We start from the raw sequence: 15773 nt of genomic DNA, 5'->3' as shown, positions 1-15773 counted from the left end.
CTCCCCCCGGTGCGAATTAAGCGTTTTGCTTTGAGGAGGATGGACACACAGTGGCGTACTTTCGATTATATTTTTTTGGGGGTAGGTCTTTTTGTGTATGCAGAGTTGTAAGTTATAACCTACCTACACGCTTCTTGTGAACACTTTAATACAATGTAAAATATCAGCACTATGCCATTAAAATTGAAGTGGAAAACAACCGCTGCTGTCTCGGCTTGGTTAGGTTGATCCGTTGCAGAATGGTGTTCTTCTTTAATCCACAAGGCTGCATACTTTTCGACAGGGAAATATTTGATAACTGGGACCATTAATGGATACAAATGATTTTAAAATTGTGTGTGTGTTTTTACACTGTTGAGAAATTGTATACAATATGCTTTCAAATACATTTTCTTTGAGAGGGATAAAAACATCCCTGGCAGTGATAAAAATAATTTTATTTTGACGGGATAATTTTGTGGGGGCGATCCCCGGCATCCCTCACGTTAATTTGGACACTGTCCCCCCACTCCCCAATCACAGATTCACCTGGGAAGCGATGGTTCTTGAGGTTAAACCATCATTTAAACACAATTTTGTAATAGTTTTGCATAATTTAGAAATTCAACTATTAAGTATATTAGATCACATAGCCACATTGAATTGGAGTTCTGCTATGCTTATATCTTGAAAAATAGAAAATAAGAACAGGATTTAGAACTTGTAAATATGCCAGGAATGATATTTTTCTGTGCCCTCATGAAACACGATGTAATTCAAAGTAAAATGTGTAGCTACACAAGCGAAATTTCTTATCTTGTATAGACATTCTGCAATTAACACAAGTGGAGTGCAAGGATTTGTTATACAAATACGTACACCTGCGTACTTGTAGATCCGCATTCAGTTCAACCGCAAGAACAAACCCTTCATTGTTTAAGTCGCGTACGTGGTCTTTGGGAAAGTTGGTTTACTAATATTTGCACAAAATAAGACATTTTAAATCACCTAGCTTCAACATTTTGCTGTTCAATTGTTTCAGAATAATGTTTAAAAATAGACTGCTTATTTCCAAGTCAATTAGGCGTCAAAAAAGAAACCTGCTTCTCTGATGTTTGTTGTGCCGCACTAGGTTGTAGGTATTAAGGTTTAATTTTTAGTAAACTAGTAATTCTACACTCTTGTGTACTATTAAGTTTCATGTTTTAGGTAGATTATAATTATTCTTTCAGTTGGAAAAGTTGTGATTTTTTCTTCATTTAATAACTTCTGTGCTTGAAAATGTGTCACTATGGCAGGCAGAGTTGTTTGACAAGGCTGTCACCTCACCCACTCTCTGTTTATCACAATATCTAAAAAAGCTTATCTCACCTAGTGTCAGTATAATCACAGGTCTATCTTAGGTTCGATCCCCGTCACCAGTAATAAGAAGGACTGAAAATTAGGAAAGAGGTGCACTCTGAAAATGCAGTGGCGGTATACAGGGTAGACCATATAAGTTTATAACTCAAAATTTCTTTCAAATGGGGCCTCACCGGTGTCGTAGTGGTAGCGTCGTCGTCTTGTAATCGATTCCCGGTGGAGGGACATACTGGTTCGGATCCCACTTTAAACTGTAGGTCCAGTACCGATCAGCCTTTCTGTGCATAAAGTGGACTTCAAACAGCAACTCAAATCAACAAAACTCAGCCCTTACAAATGAAGCATTTTCGAAAGAAATGTTTCAAGTAAAAGTTAATTGACTTTAAGGGGGAAATGTAAGATATTTTGAGTTATAAATTTAAATGATCTACCCCGTATATAGCAGTTGGAAAATTGATTGACATAGTGTTAAATTATTTTGAGTTTTTGGACTTTTAACCACTTTGTTTAATATTTAACTACCTACTTTTTGGAGGCTGATTTCTGTCTCCATCTTCAGGCTGGTGTGAACCATGATTTACTGTATTAGATGGCACACTACCCTGAAGACGGAGGCAGAAATCAGCCTCCGAAACGTAGATAATTAAATATTTTACACGGTGGTTAAAAGTCCAAAACCTCAAAATGAATGAATCACCACTGATCAGCTACAAAGAGGTGTTCAATTAACATTACATGTTAGTCATAATCAGCCACTGTCACCAACACTAGACAAATATTATTTTCCCCGTCTGAGCCAACTTATGTGACTACACCGATTCTTTAGTGGAAAGAAGAAACTGCATATTATCCCATGGAATCTTGTGATTACCAGCGATCAAATATGATCGTTTAAATGCATATGACAATATGAATTAAACCCACTAAAATTTGCAAATTACTTTTTTTTTTCTAGGAGCAACGTTTCAGTTTCTGGCGTGAGATCTGCCTTCAAGGTTTCGCTGCACCCGGTTATGTTGTCGCAATATGCATTTGCAGAAGCAAAATATGACGGTTGGAGCTTACTAGAGTGCACTACACAAAACGAAAGTGGTAATGTCGTGTTAAGAGCACAAGCCCTTGAAATTTCCCCGTGTTCTTAAATTATAGAAGGCCCGATATAACATTGGTCTAACAGCAGGTGGTATGGCGATAGTATGTGCTGTAGCTCTTGTCTGGTCTTACGGCGGGCGCGCCAACGTGCTGGTTAGGGAAGTAGAGAACGGGGAATACGCCGCAGGCCAATCAGACAACAGCGGTGTCGCCCAGAGTTACAACGTCGCGGGAGGAGATGCTACGTGCACCTCGTTCTGCAAGCTTCTGTGTTTCTCATCGCGCTGGATTGGTCGCTTCCCTGCCCCCAACCGCCCGCCGTAAGATCAGGCAAGAGCAAAGTGACTAGCCTCCGCTGTCGATCGATTTTGTGAAATACACACAACGTCAAGTGTACCTTCCTTATATCCGTGGTCATTCTGGAATATATTTGTCAGCTATGCACATTGGTAGCAGTAGCGGCTTCTGTCTAATCGCACATTCGCATGTGCACACCCAAATAAATCTGTAATGCAATTAATTTTTATTATACTTATTCACTGAACACTATCTCCTTCAAAACATCATACGTTCCTGCACCCCATCACCGGCCATATAAGTTGCGTACTAAGAGCGCCTACAGACTAAGGTGCGTTCGTTTCTCACAAGTCGCAGTGTGCTCATTTGCGCTGTTTGCAGCACGCAATGAGGGAGAAGGGATTGGCGCCTGTAGTTTGCAGCATTATTGGCTTTACTAGCACTGCTAGTGCTATGTTCACAAAAGCAATGTTGCAATCCCATTCCATTCGAGATCGTGTGGCGGAGTAGAGGCAGCCCACACATCATTGTAAATCGAGATACTTTTTTGGAAAAGGGAGTTTCTATGGTATGTTCGCCCACCCTGTTCCGAGCATGGCAGGGGCAATAAAGAAGGAGAGGAATAGGGTCAACTGAAAGCGAAACGCGTGTTTTAAAGAATGCCTTGCCTTTGCTTAGTGCAGCTTGGACAAAATAAACTGTCCTAGTGGCGCTGTAGTTGATCAACGCGCGGGGGGAGGTCCTTGATCAGTGAGCTGTTTTCATTGTGTGCCTGTTCATGCGTTGCAAAATTGTTGCACTGCCAAAAGTTCTTTACTGTTTTAGTGCAAACTGTTTGCTTTCATGATGAAAGGGAAAACTGTACACATCGAAAGCATATAAGTAATATTTAAAGTTGGTGAATATTTGGAGGGAATTTAGCCACAAAGCGCGCAGCGACTGCAGTAATAATACGGATATGGCGGAAGGGGAAGACAAATTCTGAAGTAAGAAGCAGGGCTGTTCTGTTCATATTTATTATTCTCTTGATTTTGTTAGTTTGGTCAGTCGGTCATTATAAATAAACAACTGCTAGATAGATTACAACAGATTTTCTGCATGTGGTCTTTGGATAGGCTACCTTGTTTGCAGGAGCGGCTTGAGATAAAATTTTGACCCGGGCGCGGTGACACCCTCTCCTTTCCACTCTGCTGCTCCTACTTTCCACCTTACTCCAATGTAAGTCATGGCCATTTACGGTTTTGTAATAGCCTTATTTTAAAAATACTTTGAGTGTTACTGTTAAACATGTATATTGTAGGTATATTATCTTTATTACGTTTATTATTATTTATGTTTAGTTATGTTTATTTAATACCTACATAATTACATCAAAATGACAGTAATCTTGTAGCTTAAATTAATACATGATTTTGAAATATGCTTATTAAGTTATTGTGCAGTAACTTCAAATAATTCTTGACAACAATAAATCCAACTCATTTTAGTAACAAATACCCACGCATCCGGTGCAGGCACATCGTGGTTCGAATCTCACTTTAAATGCATAATGTGGACCTAAAAATGAACCCAAACAAATAAATAGCCACGCCTAGGATTTGGCTCTAATGAAGGAGGATGCCTCGGTTTGGCGCCTCGGGTAGTCGCCCGGCCCTGCTTGTTTGATGTATGCAAATGTTATTATTATTCTTGTTCACTATTATCAGCGGAGCATGGAAGGAAGTTCTTACTAAATATTTTGCAAATCGACAATAATTTTGAATATTGTAGATCAATATGTCTATGTTTTAAGTGATTTTGTCAGGTTATCGAATGTTGAATTATCTATACCCCATGGCATCACTCTTCTCGTGGTCGACGGAAAATTCGCCGAGATATTTCAAATTTGTATAAACTAATATTATAAAATTTTTTATGAAATACAACTCTCCCATAACCTTATTTTCGGTGAAAGGTGGTCATAACTTCGGTTGCCAATACATATAGCATCATAACGAACGCAAAAACTGGTGCGAGTATTTGAGAGGGGTGACTTATAACACTTCATCTGGACGGAAGGCTGAAGTGTACACCGACAGAGTCAGACCACCAGCCGCCAGTGATTGTTAGTATAAGTAGTAACGTTGCTTTGTCTTTACAGACCATTGTGTGCTAGCGGAAACACAGACTAATCTTCAGGTGTGGATCATAAGTTGTCATGTTTCTTTCTTTTATGCAGGAACTTGACGACACTATCTGCCACTTCATTCCATTCGCCGGCATGGAGAGAGAAAGGCATGTTATTCGCGTGGTCGCAATCCTTCATTTGTGGTTGTGGCTTTTGAATTTTCCTCAAGGATGCTCAGGCAGGATAACCTGGGCTGTTGCTGACTTGCACGAAGGTAAGAATTTCACTTATATCTCACCCCTTCCTAGAGTGGCGCCCCAAAACTCCATGTGGAACGTTCCACGTGCAGGCCCGTAGTTAGAACTGATCTCCAGGGTTATCAGGGGGGGTTTTGTAAACCAAGTCCATTTTTCAAAAGTTTAACAGTATTAAATGAAGGTGAATTATGTGTGTCGGTGGTCATTAAGTTAATTTCTATATCTTCTAAAACATCTCTTGAAGTACTAATGACTGCTACTGACACCATCCCTTACTACACACTCCATACTATTTTTGATGATAAAGATATTTATATGATACAAGTTAAAATGTACAATATTCACTTCAATCATAGGCACTACCGTACCCCGGCCGAAGCAATAAAACTCTTCTTCGTTCCCAAAACTTTGGATCTGTTGACATTTGACGCAGATGTGGAAGGAATGTGGATGACGACGTCAAAGTCACAGATTTCTGTCATACGAGAGGCTGCAACAGGGGCAGTGAAGATACAGATAAAGAAGGCCCCATATGAAAGAACTTTCCAAAGCCTAGATAATTTTCTAAACACTTGCCGCTGCTTAGACTTATGCTCACAAATAAAATGAACGAACGAGGTTGTGAACAAAATAATGTATGTTGTCTACATTTACACTCTTCACCTCAAACAAATTAGAATACAAAATTGTTTTACCTAATGTCAAGGGGCTGGCAGCAGTGCCAGGGGAGCTAGCCGGAACATTAACAGCTCAGGCCAAACGAAACGACACCTGGAACAACACAAGGAAGGGCATTCGTAGGCGCCGTGAACGGAAGACTTTCTATTCTAGAAAAATCAGTACTTCTCCACATCTCGCTTCCGTACGTTTCCGTGAGGCGAATTATTGATAGTGTTAAACCATTTGATTCCATAGGAAGTAGTCAAACGATATTTTCTTCTCGGCGACGCAGTTCTGAACAACCTAGCGGACGATGTGCTCTGCTGTACAGACAGTATAAAAAGTGACTGCAAATCGGAAACATATAACATAACCAACAATCACCTTCATGGGCCTCCCCGATGGCGCAGTTGTAGCGTCGTCGCCGCCTCGTAATCAAATGATTCCGAGTGGAGCAAATAGTGGTTCGGATCCTACTTTGTACTGTTGGTTTTGTCCCGATTAGACTTCCTGTGCATAAAGTGGACTTAAGATACCAAATCAATCAATAAATCAATTGCCTTCATCTCCATAGAATACTTACAGTTTTGTATATTTTCGGGATAATTTTGTTGTTGTCCTGTAATGCTACAAATTTCAGGTGTCAACCATTCATCAATTTTATCATATCATCACTCATCCCCACCTTCGCAAATTAGTCAAATGTGGCACAGAAACGAAGTAAAATAAAGCAAATCAATCAATCAATCAGTCAATTTTTTAACTGGATGTTAGATGGTACACGTGATTGCAAAGTATTCTAAGTAAAAATTAAACGATCAATTCTTTGGTTCCTTGGTCTCAGTAATTTCCTCGATGACAAGAAGGATTTGTATTGGGTCTTGCCTTCACAGTAAGTACTAATATTATAAATGCATTTTTGTCCTTAGTTTCATTAGTGACTTAAAATATAAAAGGATCAAATATATACATGTTTTAATTAAGTATAATTTGATTAAATTAAATTTAATGTAGAACGTAGTTTATTTGAAAAAGTTGTGCATTTTCAAACGCATGTGTTTATAATTGAAAAATGTGTAATTCTTCTTTTGTAGATAACCCAAATATGTGTTATTGGGAATCTGATGGTGCAGTGTATGCCATAGGAAGCATCTGGTACCCTGAGAAAGGATACGCGTGTCTTAAAGCTACTTGTCTGTACAGAAGATCAAGCGATGACTCTCAAAAGGAATTGATGGTTCGCTTTGAAAGGTAAAATAAAATGTGATGAAAAATTACATATGAAGTACAATTAATTCTAACAAACGAATTTACTTATGTTTTCTTACTAAAACTTAAACATCTTAATGATTTTTTTTAATAAATGAATTTCAATACTCAGTTTGATACCTTTTCATTTTTTGGAACATATCAGTTGACGAAGACTTCCAGAGCAGTCAATTAAATTAAGACAGGCACACTCTCAGTTATCTTGTAGCTGAAGTTAAACGATTTGATATCCTTAAAATGAGAGGCACAGGTTCTTTTATTCCTGCAGAATGAAAGCATTCATATCGAAAATAGTAATAACAGTGCTGTTTCAATAAATAATGTTCTCTTTACTCAATTAGATTTATTTAGTTACTCAATAGTGAGTACTTTTACCAACCGTCGTTTTCTTTCAGTACTTAATCTCATCAATGCGTAATAGAATATACTAATGGCTATTTAATGAGACTCATTCCTAGAGTTACTATTGTATTGTCTTTATTTAGTGTCGCTTTTGTTCAATAAATCCATAGAATTAGAGAGAAAATGAAATTAATAGCCACTATTAACGTTTCGTTCATTTATTCGTTTCTTGGAAATATGAGGTCACTCAAATATAAAGACTGGGATAAATCTATATAATGGGAGTCAGTCTACTGCTCTACGTAGGTGTTGTACCCGGGGGCAAATAATGTAAACGGTTCTTTTGAATCAAAAGTGTTCAAATGAAATTAAGATATATTACATTTTTCAGTCTTAAATGTTAGTGTTCTAAATAATAACAATGTTGTAATATCGCCGCTGAAGGCTACAGACTCAGTAAATTTTAAAATTCTCATACGCTTGTAAGCCAAATTTTTGTTAAGGCAGAAGTAAAGGTCTTGGAAGTAAAGGTCAAAATTAACTATCGTCTTATATTTCTGCCAATTGCCGATTTAGTTATAAACGCGATTGGCTGGTTTGGACACCTAAAATTCGAAGGCGTTAGTCTCAACTTCCTTCACTATGGTATTTTTAGAAAGTTGTGCAACGATCGGCAAAGTTGAAAAATTTAGGTCATGGTGCTTTTCCCCTGACTTAGGCATGACAACTTAAATTACTAGTGTGTTCGTAGTCATTGTCCTGATGATCGATTGATCAGTGTTGATTAGAAAGTGTCCTGAACTTTAAACACCCGATAAAGTTTCAGATTTTAATTGTTACCATCTAACCTAACCTAACCTAACCTAAACATCCATGCCCAAACCAGGATTCGAACCCGGAACCCCTGGTGTCGTAGGGCGATGTGCTAACCACTGCGCCACGGGGGCCGGCTGCACTGGTTTCATTAACGTAAGTTCAATACTTTACTTGCAATAAATGTTTGTAACCACTCAAATATTTATGAAACAGCCAGCATTGGAATGTTTACCTCCGAGAAGCGTACATTCCTGATTGCATCAAGACTGTATACGAACAACTGCTCAATTTTATAGGGCGATGCCCTTTTAGACAGTGCATGCCGTCGAAATCTGGTCAATACGGAATCAAGCTGTGGCTGATTTGTGATTCTCAAACAGCTTTTGTTTTGAAGGCTGAAATCTACAAAGGAAAGGAAGCTGGAGTTAATAGGGAGAAAAATCAAGTAGAAAGAGTAGTGAAGGACTTAGTGAAGGAAATCGAAGGTAGTGGAAGAAACATCACATGCCATAATTTGTTGACGAGTGTATCTTTTCCAAGGGAACTTCTTGCCAAGAAACTTGCTCTGGTCGGCACGATGCGAAAGAACAAAGGAGAGCTGCCGCCATAAAACAGCGAGTGTGTTCCTCCACTTTGTTTGGATTTCAAGATGATCATCATATTGCCCCAAGAAGAAAAAGGTGGTGATTCTACTTTCTACTTCCATGAACAGCCGAAAATCGACGCTTTCACAGCACAGATAATAACACAAAATGGTACGAAACTACAGTTTGAAACGAAAAGCTCGGAGATGGCCATGGTTATATTTCATGACATGATCGACTTCAGTGCACTAAATGCATTTGTTTGTACCAAACAGTACATCCGTAAGAATTGGGAGCCAAATCGGGTAGACGTAGAACGTTCTTGCAGTACCTGGGAAAGGAGCTCAGTGACAAACTAGCAATGGACCAGCAAACCAACGGATGTTCAAATGAAGAGCAAGGTGTACAGAAGCAATCCAGAAGGAGGTGTTATATTTGTCCATCAAAAATCGATCCGAAAACAAGAACAGTGTGATCGAAATGTATGCAAACGTTTGTACTCAGCATTCATGTATTCTATGTAACACATGTTAATCGATGTTGTAAGTTATTCTTGACAAAAAGTAGATAATAAAAATATGTAAATTCTTACAAGTTATTAATGATAACTGGACGTATGATAAAAATGTTCCAAATGTAAGAAAACTATTATAATCAAAACTCAAGGGTTTCTTTATAACATATGTTATTCAATGTTTAAATTTCTTTTGCAAAAAAAAACATGTTACATATTAGAAACATGTAAATGGTTAAATGTCATTAAAAAATAACCTGAAACATTACTTTCAGTCATTGATATAAATTAGAAAATTTGAACGCCTGAAAAAAGTATAATATTTTCCCGGGTCGAATAGACCCGATCCGACAAAACGTATAGTCATTGTAGCCGTCGTTATAGTGTTAAAACAGATCTGTTTCGAAGTGCATTTTTCTAATTTTCAAGTTGTCTATCCTCTTTAACATTTAAAATGATAAAATGTATCCCTCCGGCACACTCCTTTCGAGGCACCACTAAAGTTCTAAATACTGTACCACTTTTCGATTTACCCCGTGCATTTATGGAATAATATTGATACTGTATGCAACATTTCGAGAATATGAGCCTATTATAGTGTTACAAAAATTTGAAGTTTGTTTCTGTTCACTTTTATGCACAGTTTAAGCTGTATCCGAATCATTGTACTGTGCCCTACCCGGACACATTGATTACACAGTAATAGCAGCGTTAGGAAATGCAGTAGTGGGAAGCCCTGGAAGATACAGGCTCAGCTAATGTAATACTCTGCCATTCAGAGGCGTGGCGTGCATGTAGCCGCTGTTACCGCAGGTAACACCAAAATATAAAGAATTGAAGAACCCGTCTTAAAATATTATTACGTACATAAACTGCTAATATTGTCGTAAAGTAAACATTGCAGACTGACATTTTTTCTGACACCGGCAAAACCGAAGAGGAGGACTGATCCGGTACCCTCCACAGGCAACATGAGGAAAGGGCCCTGAGCCCAAGCAAGGAAGACTTCGCCTAGCGGCAAAGACTGACCGCGGGAGGAGGAGGCGGGTTTTTGGAATGCCTGTTTAGCCGGTGCAGTTGCCGGTGATCCTTACCGGAAACATACCAGTGTTGCCATATTCAATTGACAGAAAAGAGCTAAGTCGCCTAATGGGGTCTATCTTACTCTGAAGGTGTCCAGTCACACTGGGGAACGATGGCGCAGTGGTAGCGTCGCCGCCTTATAATCAAGGGATTCCGGGTTCGATACCCGGTGGAGGCACAAGTGGTTCGGATCCAACTTTAAACTGTCCCGATTAGCATTACTGTTCATGAAGTGGACTTAAATCGCCAAGCCAAAATTTTAAAAAATAAAATCACACTGGGGCAAAAGCAAACTACCAAGTGATATTTTGTATTTACACTAAATATCAGCGATTATGAAAGTCCTCTTTGTCCTTCTTCGACATCATGGGCGAGAAGGAGAGGAGAGGGATGGGTATGGTCAAGGGGTCCGCTGTCCTTCTAAAAATTTCAACCTAAAATTCTATATTTCACACATATAATATTATTTTGATTACAAAATTTTGTGATAATTGTTGATAATACTGATTGAGATTGACATACGTTGTCGCAGGAATGCAATAATTTCGGATTGAAGCAATGTTTTTGAGGTGGTAGAACTGTTTTTGGGTGAAAACAATACTTACAAGCATAATTTCCCGATTGTTATCTTAGCACGCTCTGAAGTGTCAGGTGTCGCAGGTTCGAATCCTCAGCAAGAAATGGTTATTTAAATGTTCGTTGTTATTATTTTACTTACATAATTATAAAAATTAATAATTACATACACAAAGAAATAATATTTTTTTTCAATAATTCACCAGGCATCCTCATCGTCACGATTATCCTATAAAGTGAAAGCCTTAAAGGTAGCAAAGGACGTAAAATATACGAAATAGTAGTGGTGTCAGAAATTAGATTTCAGTGGATTTAGCGAAACATGGGAGTGGGAGTAGTTAGGAAACAGATGAAGACTACATCTACTCTACATACGTCTTATTTGAAACGAAAAGTTTCGCGATTTGGGCAAATCTGGTTTCAAAAGAACTAAGATGGCAACATTAGTAGAACTGGACTTCTTGCAGGTTCCGAAGGAAATATTGGGGAAGGGCCGATGCTGAGAGGGGAGGGGGCAAGGAGGGTGCTTCACGTGTTACAAAAGTAAACAACGGTTTGTGGGAGGGGCTGTGCAGTGGGAGTTTTGTCACTGGTGTCGTTCGTCTTTATGTTGTTTTCGGGCATTGTCAATTAATTAATGAAGCTTGCTCCGAGTTCCGAGGTGGCGGGTTCATCCTATCTGGACAGTGTGTGTAATCGTGCGATAGAAGATATTTTGAAGCAATCTTTCGGTTCGTTATTTTGCAGAAAAAATCGAAATTGTGGCGAAAGGGAGGCCAAAGCCTATTTTGAACGATTTAAAAACCAAGTCGTCTGCTGGATATGACCGACATTTCAATGTTTCGTGGTATAACGACTATCCGTGGTTATGTGAATGTGTGCAGTTGTCGAAACTCTTTTGTTGGCCATGTACTCTATTTTCGGGTGAAAAAAAAAACTTGTCGAATTCCTGATTAATAACTTTACCAAAATCTAGTATTGAATTGCATACGTACCAGATTAATATTATATGAACTACTTGGAAGACATTGGGGCGGGGGGCATGAGGTGGGGAGGCGCCCAAGTCTCCCTTAAATGTCCTACTGATAACCGGTAACACTTTTAAAAATCCACGCCACTCCACTGCTGCCATTGTACTATGTAGGCTAATATAAATATATATGATGATCACTGGCGTACGCAGGATTTTTTTTCGGGGCGAGGGTTGAACTTGTAAAATTGGGTGGTGCATAAACGCAGTAAGGTTTTTCAATTTCGGAGATACAAAATTCATATATATATACACCGTTAGTACACCCTGGACTGCGTTTTGCAGACGAACGAAGCTCTGGCGACTAAGGCCAGTATAATTTTGTGTGTGTTGGCCTGTCTTTGTCCTTGTGTCTGCTGAGTGCCCCTTTACAGCCTCAGCTTTTAAGGAAAGTCAGAATATTTTAATACTTTAGTAAAACGACACTGCAATTATGCTATTTTAGATATGGTAAGGGGCTGGACCCCTTATATTGTGACGGGTGCAAATTAGCCTAAGTGCTGAAGCACCCAAAATCTTAAATTCAAATTCAAATATGTATATACGCATACACACACACACATGTGTGCGTGTGTGGATATCAATGTGTGGACATGAGAAAATCAGTTTCCTGTATCCTAACCTTCAGCCGCCGGACCTCTCACGCACCTGTATTCTCGTTCACGCCGGCGCATTTCAAGCGCGCGCTTTCAAACTTGGCGCGAAATACAAAAAAAGATCGTAACGTCAAGAACTAGACAAAACAATACATCTATTGTTACTACTATTAACAAGCGCCGTTTGAAAAAGCCCTTTGTTTACCTTTTGTTACTATGGAATAAATTGAATATAAAAGACTGTCACTTTTTTAGCAATTTAAATTCTCAATGTAAGAATGCGTATAAAGCAACATTTTAAGTAACATTCTAAAATTATGTGTCCAGGGGGGAAGCGGATATAAAGGCCTAAATTTTGAAATTTTCAGTAATTTTCTTTTGTCATGCTTCCATTCAAATTTGGTCCATCCAGCATTCATAGGACCGATTCTAGAGGCGGAATTCTGCACATTATCCCGAAGCTGGCAACACTGCAGCTTTATATAAAGTTATTATTTTCTTACTCAAGACATATCAGTCTAATTTCAACCAAACTTTGCACGGTTGTAGGAATGCACCACCGCTACATACTACATTTTTTCATTCAGTTCGGTCTATTGAGGGGGGTACAGGCCAACCTTTTTTTAAAAAAGGCAAATTTCTTCTTCTTCTTCTTCGTTTTACACTAATTAGTGGGAGGCACAACGTGTAAATTTTACCTTCGCTAAAAGCCCTGTCTTCAAGAAAGAAAACAAAACCAATTTCTATCTGTCTACGACAATGTAACGCGAGTACATTACTTTAGAGATAGACTGATTTAAGAACTTACAAAACATATTTTATACATTTCTTAATAGTTTTAGGACAATATATAATTTACTTATTTCCATGGGAGATTGTATATTTGCCCAATCTTTTATTCCAGTTGCAATCCCGTAAACGTATCCTGCGAAACCAGTGAAAACTTGGCATTGGAGTACCCTGATTGTTGTCCACAACCCATATGTGACGACGACAGTCTTTGGGAAATGAATAAAACTACAAAAATCCAGGGACCAAAGTACAATGCCACAGAGGAAGTAGGAAAAGCAGAAGTTGGAAGTAATGAAGTGCAAGAAGGAACTATATTCGAAGATTCGTCGATCATTATCCCCAGAAAACGAGGAAGTGATATCGAGTGGATGAAAGCGATGGAGACGATGCCACCTAAGAAAGAAAGTGATAGACGTGTTAGTCATGTCATAAAGAAATCGGGTGTCAAGGATTATATGAAAACAGAGGAAGAGGATGAAAGTGGGCAGGAATAAGAACTTGAAGATAAAACAAGGGAAACTGAAGGAACTGTGAAAATTCATAATCATTCAAGAAAGCAAAACCTAACAGATAAGATAAATTATACAAGTGTTGAATCGTGTGATACAACAATTTGACTTGTGATAATTTACAGTTCAAATTGGTTTGTCAAATTAACTATGTGACTACTATAAGCTTCTCTGTAAGTAAAGTGCAACAAGCTAACCATTAATAAAAGGAGTTATAGCGATTTCCTTTTGAACAGAACGATGCAAATAGGAACGAATATTTTTAATGGAATTCGCAATATTATATTTCATTTTGACTGCTAATTGTAGAGCATTGGAAGTGGAATCAAGTCTATTCCATGCATTATATGTACGTATTTTTGATCACATATTCATAGTGTTCCTATTAATTTTAACTATTGAATCAATCCCTAGTTTACAAAAAAAAGTTATTCATACGAATTGAACACGTAAAACAGGTAACTTAACCAAGTATTGTGATTAGAATATTATGGTAATATAAGAGAGGTTTGTTTTTATATTTAAGACAATAAAAGTCTCACAACATCTTACCCTTTGTTAGTAGAAGACATAACATTAAATTCCTCTGCTGGAGTTATTCTAAGAGAGAAGGAGTTGATCATATTTTAAATTACAGCCAGGGGAGGATTATGAGCCGTCTGTGTGGAGAGAGAAATGCAGTATGCCAGTAACCTACTAAACAACCTTAACAAAACTACTAATAGGATCTTGTATATCGTTTTTTTGATTGATTTATTGATTTAAGTCCACCTTATGCACAGTAAGACTAATCGGGACTAGACCTACAGTTTAAAGTGGGATCCGAACCACTATGTGCCTCCACCGGATATCGAACAAGGCGACGACGCTACGTTTGCGCCATCGGGAGACCCCGGTGTATATCGTTGTGATCTGTTGGTAGTTATCTCTGTGTGTCATCGATACATAGAAGTGAGAGTGTATTAAGTCATCAATATATTTTAGGTTATGTTCTAGGACAGCTTGTGTTACTTCAAGATAGAGGGTCATTTCCACATGTGTGAAGAAACATGTATGAGTAAACATGTTGCTTGCAGGTACTTGCGCATTTTTCTTTCTTTGCCCGTTTCCTCCACACTGGATACCCTTGTAATAAATATAATTAACAACATGGAGAAATATTTTATCTTCTCCGCTGCAATAATGTCTCTATATACTGCAGATGTAATAACAAACATCGGCCATAAGTGGCGGCAAAGGGAAACATTTAGGAGAATGAAAGTTTAAGTGTTCTTGGAACACTAAAAAATATAATTTGCTTTAATGTAATAAGGTATTGCAACTCTGGATTCGGGTTTATGTGAGCAAAACATTTGTGCACAAACATAGTGCGTTTTTAGATACTAATTTTATGTGTGGTCAATCATATTTGTTTGAGCCTGTATATGTTTCGTACAGATTCATCCCGTACCCTACGTATACAATAAGAAACGTTCGTCAGCTTTAACAAAATGACACGAATTAATGCCATGGAGTGTAATAGTATTAGAACATTACAGACGTTCTGCTAAGTTCATACTCTTCTTATATCCACCAACAGGATACTATTGCCTATTACAATCATTCAAATAAATGCAGTGCAATCTTACCCAGTTTTAGGATTCTTTGTGTACGAAGGCGAATACTTAACATGTACAGTCACCGGAAATAAAAATGGGACACATAACATCTTGCGGGGAACCGAGTATTTCAATATCTAGGTGTCGCGTTTCTATTGCCGGTGACTGTACATATCACAATACTTGGTGTAACATTCTCCGAGAAATTGAAATATTCTAGGCTAAAAAACATGGTCATTTGAAGGAGAAAATGTGGACCAGGACAGCCGTCTTTTTACACCACCACCCTTTTCGAACTTTCACAGAAATA

At 38.3% G+C, this 15773-nt stretch overlaps 1 protein-coding gene across 7 annotated transcripts in view; it reads left to right on the top strand.

Moving 5' to 3' along the window:
• The window catches only part of LOC145984068 (uncharacterized), a 37832-nt gene extending 22873 nt beyond the window's left edge, over positions 1-14959 (top strand). The window contains exons 1-5 of one of the 7 annotated variants that reach the window (XM_083117448.1): positions 1031-1114; positions 2297-2433; positions 4871-5111; positions 6849-7005; positions 13469-14959. In XM_083117448.1, coding sequence (XP_082973574.1) covers positions 4928-5111; positions 6849-7005; positions 13469-13850 — 723 coding nt within the window. In that variant the 5' untranslated portion in view covers positions 1031-1114; positions 2297-2433; positions 4871-4927 and the 3' untranslated portion in view covers positions 13851-14959. Of the gene's footprint in view, positions 1-986; positions 1119-2296; positions 2434-3696; positions 3717-4870; positions 5112-6848; positions 7006-13468 lie in introns of those variants that run through there. The other 6 variants (XM_083117446.1, XM_083117451.1, XM_083117452.1 and 3 more) reach the window with 6 other exon arrangements.
• The last annotated feature ends 814 nt before the right edge of the window (positions 14960-15773 follow it).

The sequence above is a fragment of the Lepisma saccharinum genome, chromosome 2, assembly GCF_977018435.1.
Source record: "Lepisma saccharinum chromosome 2, izLepSacc3.1, whole genome shotgun sequence".
NCBI classification, from domain to species: domain Eukaryota; kingdom Metazoa; phylum Arthropoda; class Insecta; order Zygentoma; family Lepismatidae; genus Lepisma; species Lepisma saccharinum.
The sequence above is the reverse complement of the archived record's forward strand: the minus strand, read 5'-3'. Positions and strand labels throughout refer to the sequence as shown.